Source organism: Pelophylax lessonae (assembly GCF_965119305.1).
Source record: "Pelophylax lessonae genome assembly, chromosome: 2".
NCBI classification, from domain to species: Eukaryota; Metazoa; Chordata; class Amphibia; order Anura; family Ranidae; genus Pelophylax; species Pelophylax lessonae.
The window spans coordinates 736,747,805-736,761,954 of record NC_138769.1 but is presented as its reverse complement, the minus strand read 5'-3'; the positions used below and the strand labels follow the sequence as shown (position 1 = coordinate 736,761,954).

Sequence of the window (14,150 nt, the reverse complement as noted above, 5' to 3'; positions counted from 1 at the left end):
AGCTAGGAATATTCAGGGGTTCTTTCAGTGCTTAAAGATGCTCCCTTTCATCTTCAAGGGGGCTTCAAGGGCTCAAAGGGGCTCCCTTCATCAGGGCTTGATCTATGGGTAGAATATCAAAAGATGGACTCCAAATGTTAGCTAATTGTCAGAGAGAAGGGAAAAATGGTTGTATTATTTGAAGTATAGCAGGTATTCTCATTAGCGTCTGGTTTATGCACCAATATTTGGAGTCCATCTCATGATCTTCTACCTGTGGACCAAGCCAAGATGAATGGGACACCTTTGGATCCCAAAACGCAATGGAAAAATATACAGATTTTTCCTAAACCGGTGAAATAATGACCACTTGTGGACTTCAACAGTGGTGCGGTACTCCATTCCATTCCGCCTACTCTAATTTGAGCCCAAAGCAGCTCTGGAATCCCTTTTATATCTTACACCTGCTGCAAACCATAATTTCCACAGGAATAAACCCTCTTAGGGGCTCCAGTGCTACCCATCAATCCCTCCAATTTGTATCTAAAAACAACATTGTTCAGGAGCCTTGGTATGAAGAACCGAGGTCCACTGTTCTCTTCTCTCACAACTCACCTATCACGTACCTGGTGAAGACTGGAATGCTGTGGAGGCCTCTTGCACCTCCTAGAAAAAAACACAAAAATCCTGCGCTAATAGCGAATAAACAGGTGAGCAGACATGAATAAATGTGAAAGCAGCTGAAAACACTTGATCGATAGTAAGATCAACAATATAAGGCAAAAAAAAGTGCAGCGCTATCTAATATGGTATAACCCATATATCAAAGTGAAGTATTAAATGACATAAAATAGTGAACAAAGAAGTCCATAAAATGTGTTCCAAAAATCAATAGTGAGTGGTAATAAGAAGTCCCAGAGAGGTGATGATAGACCCGAAGACTTGGAATCCAAAGATAAAGGCAGGGGTGCACCCGTGGAATGTAAGTAGCAAAATGGCAGCTTACCAGAAGCTCAGGCCTCCAACTTAATGGAACGGCCACGTACGCTAAAGCAATGATTCCAAATGGATCACCTCCTCCAGAAACCAGGTAACCAGGTATATTCCTCTATATCATATAGGAACTCCACACATAGTATCATGAACATATGGAAGGAAATAAGCAGCACATAGCGTAATTCCGTAAATTTCCACAAGGTTTTATTTAGGTTACACTTACATGGGTAGCTTGTAAAAAGGCACATCAGAAACATCCAAGCCGATGCAGAAGATAGCGGCGTCCCGCGTGTGTGTGAGCCGGCATCTAGGGGGCGTGACAGTTGTGCGTCCAGTACCGCCCAACCGGTTTTGTAACCGTGACGTCGTCCGGGGCGTGGTGTCAACCACGCCCCGGACGACATCACGTATGACGAAACCGGTCGGGCGGTACAGGACGCACAACTGTCACGCCCCCTAGACGCCGGCTCACATACACGCGGGACGCCGCGATCTTCTGCATCGGCCTTGGATGTTTCTGATGTGCCTTTTTACAAGCTACCCATGTAAGTGTAACCTAAATAAAACCTTGTGGAAATTTACGGAATTACGCTATGTGCTGCTTATTTCCTTCCATATGTTCATGATACCATGTGTGGAGTTCCTATATGATATAGAGGAATATACCTGGTTACCTGGTTTCTGGAGGAGGTGATCCATTTGGAATCATTGCTTTAGCGTACGTGGCCGTTCCATTAAGTTGGAGGCCTGAGCTTCTGGGAAGCTGCCATTTTGCTACTTACATTCCACGGGTGCACCCCTGCCTTTATCTTTGGATTCCAAGTCTTCGGGTCTATCATCACCTCTCTGGGACTTCTTATTACCACTCACTATTGATTTTTGGAACACATTTTATGGACTTCTTTGTTCACTATTTTATGTCATTTAATACTTCACTTTGATATATGGGTTATACCATATTAGATAGCGCTGCACTATTTTTTGCCTCTTGCACCTCCTGACCAACAATACCGAAGGTGGAGACAGGGCAACGACTGGCACGAGTGCCGTAGTAGCTGGCTGGGGATGTCCACGCTGTAGGTGGGTAGAGCTAGTAGTTGCAGTCCTTGGAACAGGATGCAGGAGCAGCTTGGCACCAGAGCGAGAGATAGAAGCAGAACCAATAGACGGGCAGCAGTCAGCAACAACCGGGCAGTGACGAACTGAATCAGTAGGCAAAGCAAGTTCAGAAGGCAGGCCAAGGTCAGCAACAGCCAGGCAAAACAGTACAGAGTCAGCAGGCAGGTCAGGTCCAGTAAACAGGCCAAGGTCAAAATAGTTATAAAATAGAGCTAGAGCAAGAGCAGAAGCAAAGTCCAAAGGCAAGCCAGGTCATACGCAGGTAAGCAGATACAGCAGATCAGGTCTCAGGAACAAGCTGAAGATCATTCAGCAACTGCTCATAGTGATAGTCTAGTTTCAATTGGCCATTGAGCACTAAGTGCTAATTGGTATGCGCACGAATATGCGCACAATGAACTGGCACAGAATAACAGAATATCTAATATTGGCCTTTCGCTCGAAAAAATGAGTACAAGTTGGCACTGGCTTTCTGAAGGTAGGATTTCGGGTTTACCTTACATCCCCCCCTTCTGCATCTTTATTGTGTCTGATGTTTTATCCTCAAAGCCAATAAAGTTGGCATTGATTTTTTCAAAGATGTAATGACCTGTGTGCACTGCCAAGAAGTACTTTGAGGCTGGTGTGATGATGCACCCCCAGGGTGGTAGTTCATACTGTGATGATGCACCCCCCAAGAGGGCAGGTCCACGACAGTCTTGGCTCATAGGAATTGGGTTGAATAATGATGGCCATCATTCAACCTGGAATACTGGCGACATCCTGTGGTGGAGAAGATGTACTGCAAGGAGATACATATTCGCCAGCACACCAAGGATCTTGCAAAAGCCGTCCAAAAACTTTATTCCAGAGAAGATCACATCAAAAAAATTAGTGCAACATTTCGGAGCCGTGCAGGACCCCTTTCGTCAGGCATGTGCAAAGGGGTCCTGCGCGCCTCCGAAACATTGCACTAATTTTTTTGATGTGATCTTCTCTGGAATAAAGTTTTTGGACTGCTTTTGCAAGATCCTTGGTGTGCTGGCGAATATGTCTCTACTTGTAACCGATCCAGTGGCCAGCTGGTTATCGCTTCAGCACCCAGTGCAAAAGTGCCTACAAACCAGGAAGGTGTGCGATAGGAATATGAACTGTACTGCAAGGGACATCTTCAGATTAAAAGTTAGTATTGCAGCAAAGACTGCCTATTTTTGTTAATTTTTTAATGATGTGGGTCTCACATTAAAACAAATAAAGGGATGAAGTTGAGCTTTAATTTAATCTCACTCTCATCCATGAGTTAGGCAATTTTTATTAACTTTAAATCACAAGGACAGCTGGATGGATCAAGGCCAACTACCACCAACACTTTAGTTTTTTTTTTTAAATTTCAATAAAAACTATGTTTACAAGTTGCATTCATCTTTTTGTTCTTTTTTTTTTTTTTTTTTGCAATTGCTGCTCTAAAGTGATTGAAATTGGTAGACATGCTATGCTTGTGCAGTGCCATCTTAAGAGCATTAAAGGGCCCCGGGCAATGCAGTGCACTGGGGCCCTAACTACATGAGAATAAAAATGCAATTTATCGATAAGGCGATATTTATTGGTACAGCAGTGCCAGGCTAATGACAGCTTCCAAGTTGGGCGACTGGGTCCGGTGAACACACACACGGACGGGAGTCAGACTCGACTGTCCTGTGTGTGACTGTTCCCGTGGAGGCAGACAGGCATTCCTGCAGGTGTGGGCTCCCCCTCCACGGCCCAAGTGGTCTGACAGAAGCACAGGGCTGACAGGTGCTTGCCAACTGCTAAGTTTGGCGGCCGGATGCACATGGGAATCGGGACTAATGCTTGGTTGGGCCCCCAGGGCAAGTGGGGCCCCGGGGCAACTGCCCAGCATGCCCATTCGGTAAGATGACCCTGTGCTTGTGGTCACCATGTCTATGTTCTAGTCAAGGCTGTCTCACTGGTCAAGCCACCAAGCACAACCTTTTTTTTTAACTTTGTTTGCTTTTGTTTTCTAACCTCTGCAATAAATAAGGGTGAGAGGTATCTAACTAGTTCTATTTTATAAACAATACAAAAAAAATTCCATCTAATCTTTTTGAGATCCATCCTATCTTCAGTTGTGATTTAAAGGGATGAAATTGTGTGACTGTTGTTCAGCTTGTTGCAGCAGCTGCACCATGTCTGGTAAAACAGAAGCTCAGACAACTTTGCATTAGGTTCTGTAGAAGGTCGGTGTAAGATATTTCTATGAGACCCAGTCTGAAATTTTGTAGCTTTTTAGGCAGGGCCCGGTTTCCATCACTGGGGCCTGCAGGACCACAGCCGTTGGCATGAAAAGTCATTGTTTCTCTAATCATACAAACAGCTACCAACATTGTTGAAGGGCTTTTGTTCACTTCATGTGGGTTTGGAATTCATATATAAGTCTAAAGGAATGCAAAACCCACTTCAAGCAGGTCAAATTGAGGTCAGAAGGTATTTGCCTTCTTCTGAAAAAATCATCGGTTTAGGATTTTTTTTTTTTTTTTATTGGACTTGATGGTCTTTTTTTCAACCTATGCAACTACAGTACGTTTTATTTTTAAAGCGGAGTTCCTCCCAAATAAGGTAGCTACGCTTATGTGTCTCCATTTGGCACCTTTCAGGGGGGAGCAGGTACCTGTTTTTGACAGGTACCTGTCCTCACTTTCGTCGGACCTCGCTGGAGGTCAGAAGTTCAGCCCTCTCCTCCTTCCCCACAGCCGGGCCATACAGGCCTTGGTGGCGGCAGCACCCGAGAGCCAATGGAAACATTGGCTGGGGTACCGACATCGCTGGATTCCACGATAGGTAAGTGTCCTAATATTAAAAGTCAGCAGCTACAGTATGTGTAGCTGCTGACTTTTAATTTTTTCGAGGGGGGGCTGGAGCACTGCTTTACCATTTTCTTGTTTAACTGCCCATAACTTAGAAAGAATATTGGATTATTGACCAAGATTTACCAAACGACTAGAACAGTGGTCTCCTAAGTCTGGCTGGATGCAGCCCTTTGCTTGCCTTTATACAGTCCTTGGGGCACTATTCCTTCAACTGATTTGAGATACTATTCCTCCTACTGACACCAATGATGAGGCATCATTCCTTCCACTGATACGAGATACTACTGTATTCCTCCTACTGACACCAATGATGAGGCATCATTCCTTCCACTGATACGAGATACTACTGTATTCCTCCTACTGACATCAAGGATGAGGCATCATTCCTTCCACTGATACGAGATACTACTGTATTCCTCCTACTGACACCAAGGATGAGGCATCATTCCTTCCACTGATACGAGATACTACTGTATTCCTCCTACTGACATCAAGGATGAGGCATCATTCCTTCCACTGATACGACGAGATACTACTGTATTCCTCCTACTGACACCAATGATGAGGCATCATTCCTTCCACTGATACGAGATACTACGGTATTCCTCCTACTGACACCAATGATGAGGCATCATTCCTTCCACTGATATGAGATACTACTGTATTCCTCCTACTGACACCAATGATGAGGCATCATTCCTTCCACTGACACGAGATACTACTGTATTCCTCCTACTGACACCAAGGATGAGGCATCATTCCTTCCACTGATACGAGATACTACTGTATTCCTCCTACTGACATCAAGGATGAGGCATCATTCCTTCCACTGATACGACGAGATACTACGGTATTCCTCCTACTGACACCAATGATGAGGCATCATTCCTTCCACTGATACGAGATACTACTGTATTCCTCCTACTGACACCAAGGATGAGGCATCATTCCTTCCACTGATATGAGATACTATTCCTTCTACTGACACCAATGATGGGGCACTATTCCTTCCACTGTTACAAGATATTATTCCTCCTACTGACACCAATGATGAGGCACCATTCCTTCCACTGTTACAAGATATTATTCCTCCTACTGACACCAATGATGAGGCACCATTCCTTCCACTGTTACAAGATATTATTCCTCCTACTGACACCAATGATGAGGCATCATTCCTTCCGCTGATATGAGATACTATTCCTCCTATTGACACCAATAATGAGGCATCATTCCTTCCACTGATACAAGATACAATTCCTCCTACTCACACCAATGACGGGGCACTATTCCTACCACTGATACGAGATACTATATCTCCTTTTGACACCAATTATAAGGCATCATTCCTTCCACTGATACCAACATTGGGGCATAATCCATCCCACTGACACCAACGATGGAGCCCCATTCCTTCCACTGACACCAACGATGGAGCCCTATTCCTTCCACTGACACCAACGATAGAGCCCTATTCCTTCCATTGACACCAACAATGAGGCACTAATCCTCCATTGACACCAACAACATTGAACATTTCCTTCTCTGACACCAGCAATGGGGCACTATTCCTCCTACTGACACCAATAATGAAGCCCTGTTCATTACACTGACATCAAAGGTGGGGCACTATTCCTCCCATATTGATACCAATGATGGGGCAACAGCACTTCCTATAAAGTCCTGCTTTTCTTGAGAGAGATATGATTTGTCCCTTCCTTTTCTTTTTGATGTGGCACTATTTTGCACACTGGCTCCAACAATGGGGCACTATTAATTCTACTAACTCTACTAACACTAATGATGGGACACTACTCCTTCCACTACCACCAGCTATGGGGCACTACAATTCCCATTGACACCAACAATGGGGTGCTATTTCTCACACTGACATCAATGAAAGGGCACTTATTCCTCCTCCCACTGGCCATCAAGCTTGAGGAACTGTTTACTCCCATTCAGGTTGGGACTTTTTCTACCCCTGGGGGAGCACAGTTCAGACCCCCCCCCCCCCCATTAAGGTTTGTGCATTTGCAAATTTTTTACGTTTTGGCTTCATTAAATTCATATAAATGTTACAGGAGTTCTTCTTCTCCAGATGATAGATTGATTGGCATGCACAAGCTTGCATGCATCTGTTACTAGTGCAATATGTTTCCCTCCAGCTTACTTCTGTCCAGGTTTACTTCTGCTGTCCTGCAAATGCCATAAATCTGCTCTCTGGGTGCAAAAGAACCCTATTCAAAAACATGGCCGTGCTAAGTTGTTAGAATACGGATTTTGGTGTAGACTAGGACTAAGGTCAGCCAAAAAATGGATTAACTCCTTTCTTGGGTGACAGTCGCTGGGTGGCAGGATGTAGAGGAACTGATCCCCCCTATTTTCCACCTGCAGCCTTTCAGCAGTTACAGGAGTAAAATAGAGAGGATATATGCCACCCCCACCACCCTTCCTATCCAGGTGTACAGGGGGCCTCGTGGGCCAATTGTGACCCTTTTGACCCCTGTACATACGCCTCTTCTTCAGCCTCCCGCTATATTGCAAACAAATTGATAATGGCTGGTGTTTGAAGGTGATGAGGCCCATGAAAACAATGTGGTCTTCACAATGTGGGCTTAAAATGACTATTTCAATGTTAAAAGGGTGGTGGGATCCAGGGGGTACCTTGAAAGAATGTAAGGGCAACAAAACTGTGGAAGAGCTGACTCCTTTTGTCCCTGAATTTTGAGGTTACAACCCAAAGCTGATGTGTACTGGCTAGACACTTGATCTACATGAGCTTGGACAAACCAACTCCAAAACCATGGCCATTAATATGGTATTGCACTTCTTTGTGACTATAATATGCTCCACCCTTCTGAGAATAATTTACACAAGATTTTGGAGTGTCTGTGGGAATTTGTGCCCATTTGTGAGGTCAGGTACTGAGGTTGGATTAAAAGACTTGGTTTGCATGGCAGGCCCCACGTTGGGCGCCAGAAAAAAAAAAAAAAGACCTGGTTTGCATTCAATGTTTTCACTCATCCCAAAGGTGGTCAGTAGGGATAAGGTCAGGGCTCTGTGTAGGACACTCAATTTCCTCCACACCAAACTGGTGAAACCAAGTCCTTATAGAGCTGGCTTTGTACACAGAGGCACAGTTGTGCTGGAAGAGAGAAGGGTCTTCACCAAACTGTTACCACAAGGTTGGAAGAGCACAATAGTTTACAATGTCTTTGTATAATGTAGTATTAACAGCATCCTTTGCTGGAGACACCTGAGCTCCATCATTTGAAGGTGGATCCACATAACTCTGGCTATTAACTTGTAGGTGGAGTGCAGCATGGTGCAATAATAATTCACACAGTCAGGTGCAGTGAAGAACTTGTATTGAAATGATATAGCAACAGTTCACAACAAATCCGGAGGGAAGCCCAACTGCCTGGGTGCACTTGGTAACAAAACTATTCACTTTACTTTTAAAATCCTCTTTTACATTAGACTTAAGCTTTTGGAAAGCTGTCCTAACTATGTAGTCTGCATATTTTACTTGCGGAAATGCTAGCTGCTTGGCTTTCAGGCCAATCCAGTGGCTCCAGTATAGAGTAAGTGTGCAAAATGCACTTTGATTTTACTAGCTGCATGACTGCTTGTGCTAAAACCAAGGCAATGGCAGCCTGCTTAGTCATCTATCTGTTTGTTCCTTTCAGTACAAAGGTAATGCCATATATATAAATCTATAAAATATTTTTGCCTATCCTTGCATGGTGCATTGCATGCTCTGAATCACTCATGCGTGATTTGGTGCCCACATTTATGGCATTTATTCATATAAACCATCTGAATGATCCACTGTGTGTCCACTTTAAGTTTGCAAGTGTGACACATCATCATATATGTCTATTACTAACCATATGTGTTGTTAATCCCTTGCTTGCCATCTCCAACGTCTTTATACTTCACATCAGCCTCGATCCTCGGCAGGCTAACTAATCTAAGTTAATTTTAATCCCCATGTTGGGAAGTAGCATTGACATAATATGCCGAGTTCTTAGAACCATTCCAGAACTGCAGACATTTTTTTTTTTTCCTGGAGGGGAGTTCAACTTCAGCACCTAGAAGAAAAGGAATGAGGCGGCGTATGCAGCAAAGTGAATTGTGGGTGTGGCAAGAGGCTTACAACTTGAGCCTACTCACTGTGTACATAGTCCTTGTACCTAAAAAAACATTCTTAATTTTCCATGCCACAAGCAGGAGTGAAGGGTCAGGAGTGTGTAACACACAGAGCTCAGAGCTCAGGAATGTGTAACCCACAGGTTGGTAGTACAAAAATTACCTAGCTCCCCTGAGCCAAAATCTCCCCAGTACAGATTTCCCCCTTCCCACTGGTAAAGTTCCACTCCCCCTGTAGAGATCGCCCTCCAAGTACAGATCACCCTTCCAGCATAGATCCCCCTCCCAGTACAGATCCCCCTCCCAGTACAGATTCCCCTCCCAGTACAGATCCACCTACTGGGAGGTATAGATCCACCTCCCAGCAGAGATTCCCCTCCCATTACAGATTCCAGTACAGATCCCCCTCTCAGTACAGATCCCCCTCCCAGCACAGACTCCCCTCCCAGTATAGATCCACCTACTGGGAGGTATAGATCCACCTCCCAGTACAGATTTCCCCCTTCCCACTGGTAAAGTTCCACTTGCCCTGTAGAGATCGCCCTCCAAGTACAGATCACCCTTCCAGCATAGATCCCCCTCCCAATACCGATCCCCCTCCCAGTACATATTCAACTCCCAGTACAGATCCACCTACATGGAGGTATAGATCCACCTCCCAGTACAGATTCCCCTCCCATTACAGATTCCAGTACAGATTCCCCTCCCATTACAGATTCCAGTACAACACAGAATTACCTACATCCCCTGAACCAAAATCTTTCCAGAACAGATTTCCCCCTTCCCACCAGTAAAGTTCCACTTGCCCTGTAGAGATCCCCCTCCAAGTACAGATCGCCCTCCCAGCATAGATCCCCCCAGTACAGATCCCCCTCCCAGTACAGATTCCCTTCCCAGCACAGATACTGCTTCCAGCACAGATTCCCCTCCCAGTATAGATCCACCTCCCAGTACAGATTCCCCTCCCATTACAGATTCCAGTACAACACAGAATTACCTACATCCCCTGAGCCAAAATCTTTCCAGTACAGATTTCCCCCTTTCCACTAGTAAAGTTTAACTTCCCCTGTAGAGATCCCCCTCCAAGTACAGATTGCCCTCACAGCATAGTTCCCCCTCCCAGTACAGATCGCTCTCTTAGTTTAGATCCCCCTCTCAGTATAGATCCCCCTCCCAGCACAGATCCTGCTCCCAGTATAGATCTGCCTTCCAGTACAGATCCGCCTCTCAGTACTGACCGCCCTCTCAGTACAGATCCACCTCCTAGTATAGATCAACCTACCAGTATAGATCCACCTCCCAGTACCAATCCCCCTCCCAGTATAGATCCCCTCCCAGCAGAGATCCTGCTCCCGGTACAGATCTGCCTTCCAGTACAGATCCGCCTCTCAGTACTGACCACCCTCTCAGTACAGATCCACCTCCTAGTATAGATCAACCTACCAGTATAGATCCACCTCCCACTACCAATCCCCCTCCCAGTATAGATCCCCTCCCAGCAGAGATCCTGCTCCCAGTACAGATCTGCCTCTCAGTACTGACCACCATCCCAGTACTGATCCCCCTCCCAGTATGGACCCCTCTCCCAGTACAGATCCCCCTCCCAGTATGGACCCCTCTCCCACTACAGATCCCCCTCCTAGTATTTATCCACCTCCCAGTACAGATCCCCCTCGCATTACAGATTCCAGTACAATAAAAAAATGACCTACCTCCCCAGAGCCAAAATCTCTCCAGTACAGATTTCTGTAAAGCTGAAGTTTAATCTGCTTCTACAGTATTTTGCCTTTATAAAATAAAGCCTTCATTTTCATAACATACTTTATTTTAGACCTTGTGATGTCATCACTGGTTCTCTGTGCTACTCTATTTAATGGAGGCAGATCATGGCTGGTGGGTGAGACCTGCAGGGTGCTTTGCATAGCTTTCCAAAAATATCACAGCACTCTGCCTCGGTATTCCTTTTATCAGTCCAGATCTAATTAGTGGGTTGGCTCTTGGAAGGAGTTATGGGTGGGCATCAATCCTGGAATGGGCATTCTTAAGCAGGCTGTATTTGCATGCAGACTACCCTAGGTAACACCCACATGTGATTCTGAGTCTTTATCATTTGAAGAACTGAAATCTAATGAATAAAAGGGGTGGACTAGGAACAGGCAGTCTGGGAAGAAAAGTACTGTAAGATGCTGCCTGGATGTCCTTCAGCCAGGAAATGAGGCGGTGCTCTACCTGACGGGCTGCATCTTCTAATGCACATTGTGAAAAGCTCACAATATGCAGGGAAATCAGAGTAAGCCATTTCAATCCAGGAGAGGAGCTGGTACAACTGTGCAAGACTTAAGAGAAGGCTGGAGCAGTGCTGTATTTTGGCCTAGGCCAACAAGGCCCAGGCCTAGGGCAGCACTTTGCAGGGGGCAGCAAAAAAGTCCCCCCCCCTCCACCTGAGAATCTTTTTGGCCAGTGGTTGCTAGAGCTGCCTCTCGCAGCCCCCTCCTCTCTTCCTCACCCCCCCTCTTCCCTCACTCTCATTCCCCCTCTCTCTCTCCCCCCTCTCTCCCTCCCATCCCCACTCTCTCTCTCCCATCCCCCCTCTCTCTCTCTCATCCCCCCTCTCTCTCTCCCATCCCCCCTCTCTCTCGCTCTCATCCCCCTCTCTCTCTCATCCCCCCTCTCTCTCTCTCTCTCTCACTCACCCCCCCCTCTCTCTCTCTCTCTCTCTCTCTCTCATCCCCCTCTCTCTCTCTCATCCCCCCTCTCTCTCTCATCCCCCCTCTCTCTCTCTCACCCCCCTCTCTCTCTCTCTCATCTCCCCTCTCTCTCCCCCCCTCTCTCTCCCCCCCTCTCTCTCTCTCTCTCCCCCCCCTCTCTCTCATTCCCCCTCTCTCTCACATACCTCCCTCCCTCACCCACCCCCCCCTCTCGTGAGATCTCAGGGGTTCATACTGGGACTTGTAGTCCTTAAATTTTGAAGGGAGTCACATCCGTTAAAAAGGAAGGAGTGGAGCAAATTTACATAGGAGGGGGGCGCCCAATTTTAGTCTTGCCTAGGGCAGCACAAAACCAAAATACACCACTGGGCTGGAGGTCATCTTCCATTCTGGTTATGTATCCCCATTAATGTCCGGTATATTACATCCCTCCCGCTAGTTCATCTATTTGTCTTCCAATGTACTGTGCTACGATATCTCTTTAGGAGTTTGGATAAACCTTTGAAAATAATGTTTACAGGAAGGAGACCCTTATTGTCCTGGTGTGACTGGTAATTTTGTTAATAATCGATTTTTGATTTTGCTCAGCAGTTGATATGGACATGTTTGACCACCATTTCTAGCCCAAGACTTCTTGTGATTTAGTTGGCCAACATTTCAGTCATTGCCATTAAGAATGTTGCGTCGTTCTAATGTAATTTTCTTTGTTTTTGACGTAGTGATGTTGCTGTAGAGCTCCCTTTCACTTTGATGCATCCAAAACCCAAGGAGGAACCTCTACATAGAGAAGGTAAGGACATCTAGACAACACGTGATCCCTAATCCAAACTCTTTCTTTTTAGTTTTGGGTACAGTAGGGAATGATTGGAGCTCCCGTCTACTTGGGAGATTTCCCTTATTTCCTGTCTCAGGGACACAACAGGAAGTCAGTGTGAGCTTTCCGAAGTGAGAGGAATACCCACTTCTTTTCCCTAAATTAGTTTCCCCATCAAAATATTTTCACTCCGTTCCTGTTCTGGTGAAGTTTTATGTTCTCCTGAATATATGTCATGAATAGGGACTCAATTCCCAATAGGGGCAGACTGTTTGAGTAGGATTTGGTTATAGCAGCTAGGGCTGGGTGGTAGACTACTGAGGAGACAGAGAGAGGCAAAGGGCTCTGCAGAGACTGGATACCCAATGGGACTAAAGGAAACGTGCTGCAATGGTGGGAACCCTTAGAAGCTCAGAGGAATAGAGACTAAGGAGCCACCTGCTCATCAATAGAGCACCCTACAAGGGGTGATGGATTGCGTTGCTGAGGACTCCCATATACAGTAAATACCCGAGTCTCTTGCTGGGTTCACTAGGAGTCATAGTAACAAAGTTTTGTAGCACTGGGATACTTGAAGGAGAAGACTGAAGAGTACAGGAGACACGCAAGTGAAGGGAGAATGGATGCAGGCTGGAATACTCAGAGGATCACTCAGGTGCTGGGATGCAAGTTGCTGGGTGGAACACAGGGAATCACACAGGTACTGGTTGGGCGTTGCTGACCACAGGGAGGCAAAGAGGATTACTAGAAGCGGGAACACTCAGGACAATAGGAAACACAGGGGACACAGATGATCACTGGAGACACATTCAGGAAATAACTAGGAAACTATCACTTGCTTAAGACTAGAATGTGGTGAAGGCCTCTCTTGTACCTTCTGCCCTACACTCCTAAAGGTGGATATAGAGAGTGTAAGGACAAGGAGTGGCACGAGTGCCTGAGTAGCTGTCTGGTGATGTCCACTCTGTAGGTGGGTAGAGTTGGTAGTTGCAGTCCCCGGAACAGGATGTAGGAGCAGCTTGGCACCAAAGCAGGAGAGGGAAGCAGGACCAGAAGACGGGCAGCAGTCAGCAACAACCGAGCAGTGAGGTACCAAATCAGCAAGCAAAGCAAGTCCAGAAGACAGGCCAAGGTCAGTAGCATCTGGGCAAAGCAGTAGAAAATCAGCAGGCAGGGCAAGTCCAGTAAACAGGCTAAGGTCAGAGTATTCAGGTAAACAGAGTTGAGTCAGGAACGAAGTCCAAAGGCAAGCAGGCTCATGCACAGGTAAGCAGGTACAGCAGATCAGTTGTCAGGAACACAGGAACAAGCTTAAGACCATTCAGCAACTGCTGATACTGATAGACCAGTTTAAATAGGCCACTGGGCGCTGACTGCACATGCTAATTAGAATGCACATGTGCATGCTCAAGCACGTATATATGTGCGTGACAAACTGGCACATTATATTTAACATTGCCCCTTCACTCAGAAAAATGAGCAAGTGTGCAATGCGCACAAGCATGAGCACAAGTCTGCACTGGTTTTCTGGTGTTA

General features: G+C 46.0%; 1 protein-coding gene across 3 annotated transcripts in view; it reads left to right on the top strand.

The window, feature by feature from the left end:
• The window catches only part of LOC309546344 (beta-arrestin-1), a 302,331-nt gene that overhangs the window by 270,779 nt on the left and 17,402 nt on the right, over window positions 1–14,150 (top strand). For all 3 annotated transcript variants that reach the window (XM_082245973.1, XM_082245971.1, XM_082245972.1), the window contains one exon: window positions 12,520–12,590. In XM_082245973.1, the coding sequence (XP_082102099.1) occupies window positions 12,520–12,590 (71 nt within the window). The remainder of the gene's footprint in view (window positions 1–12,519; window positions 12,591–14,150) is intronic.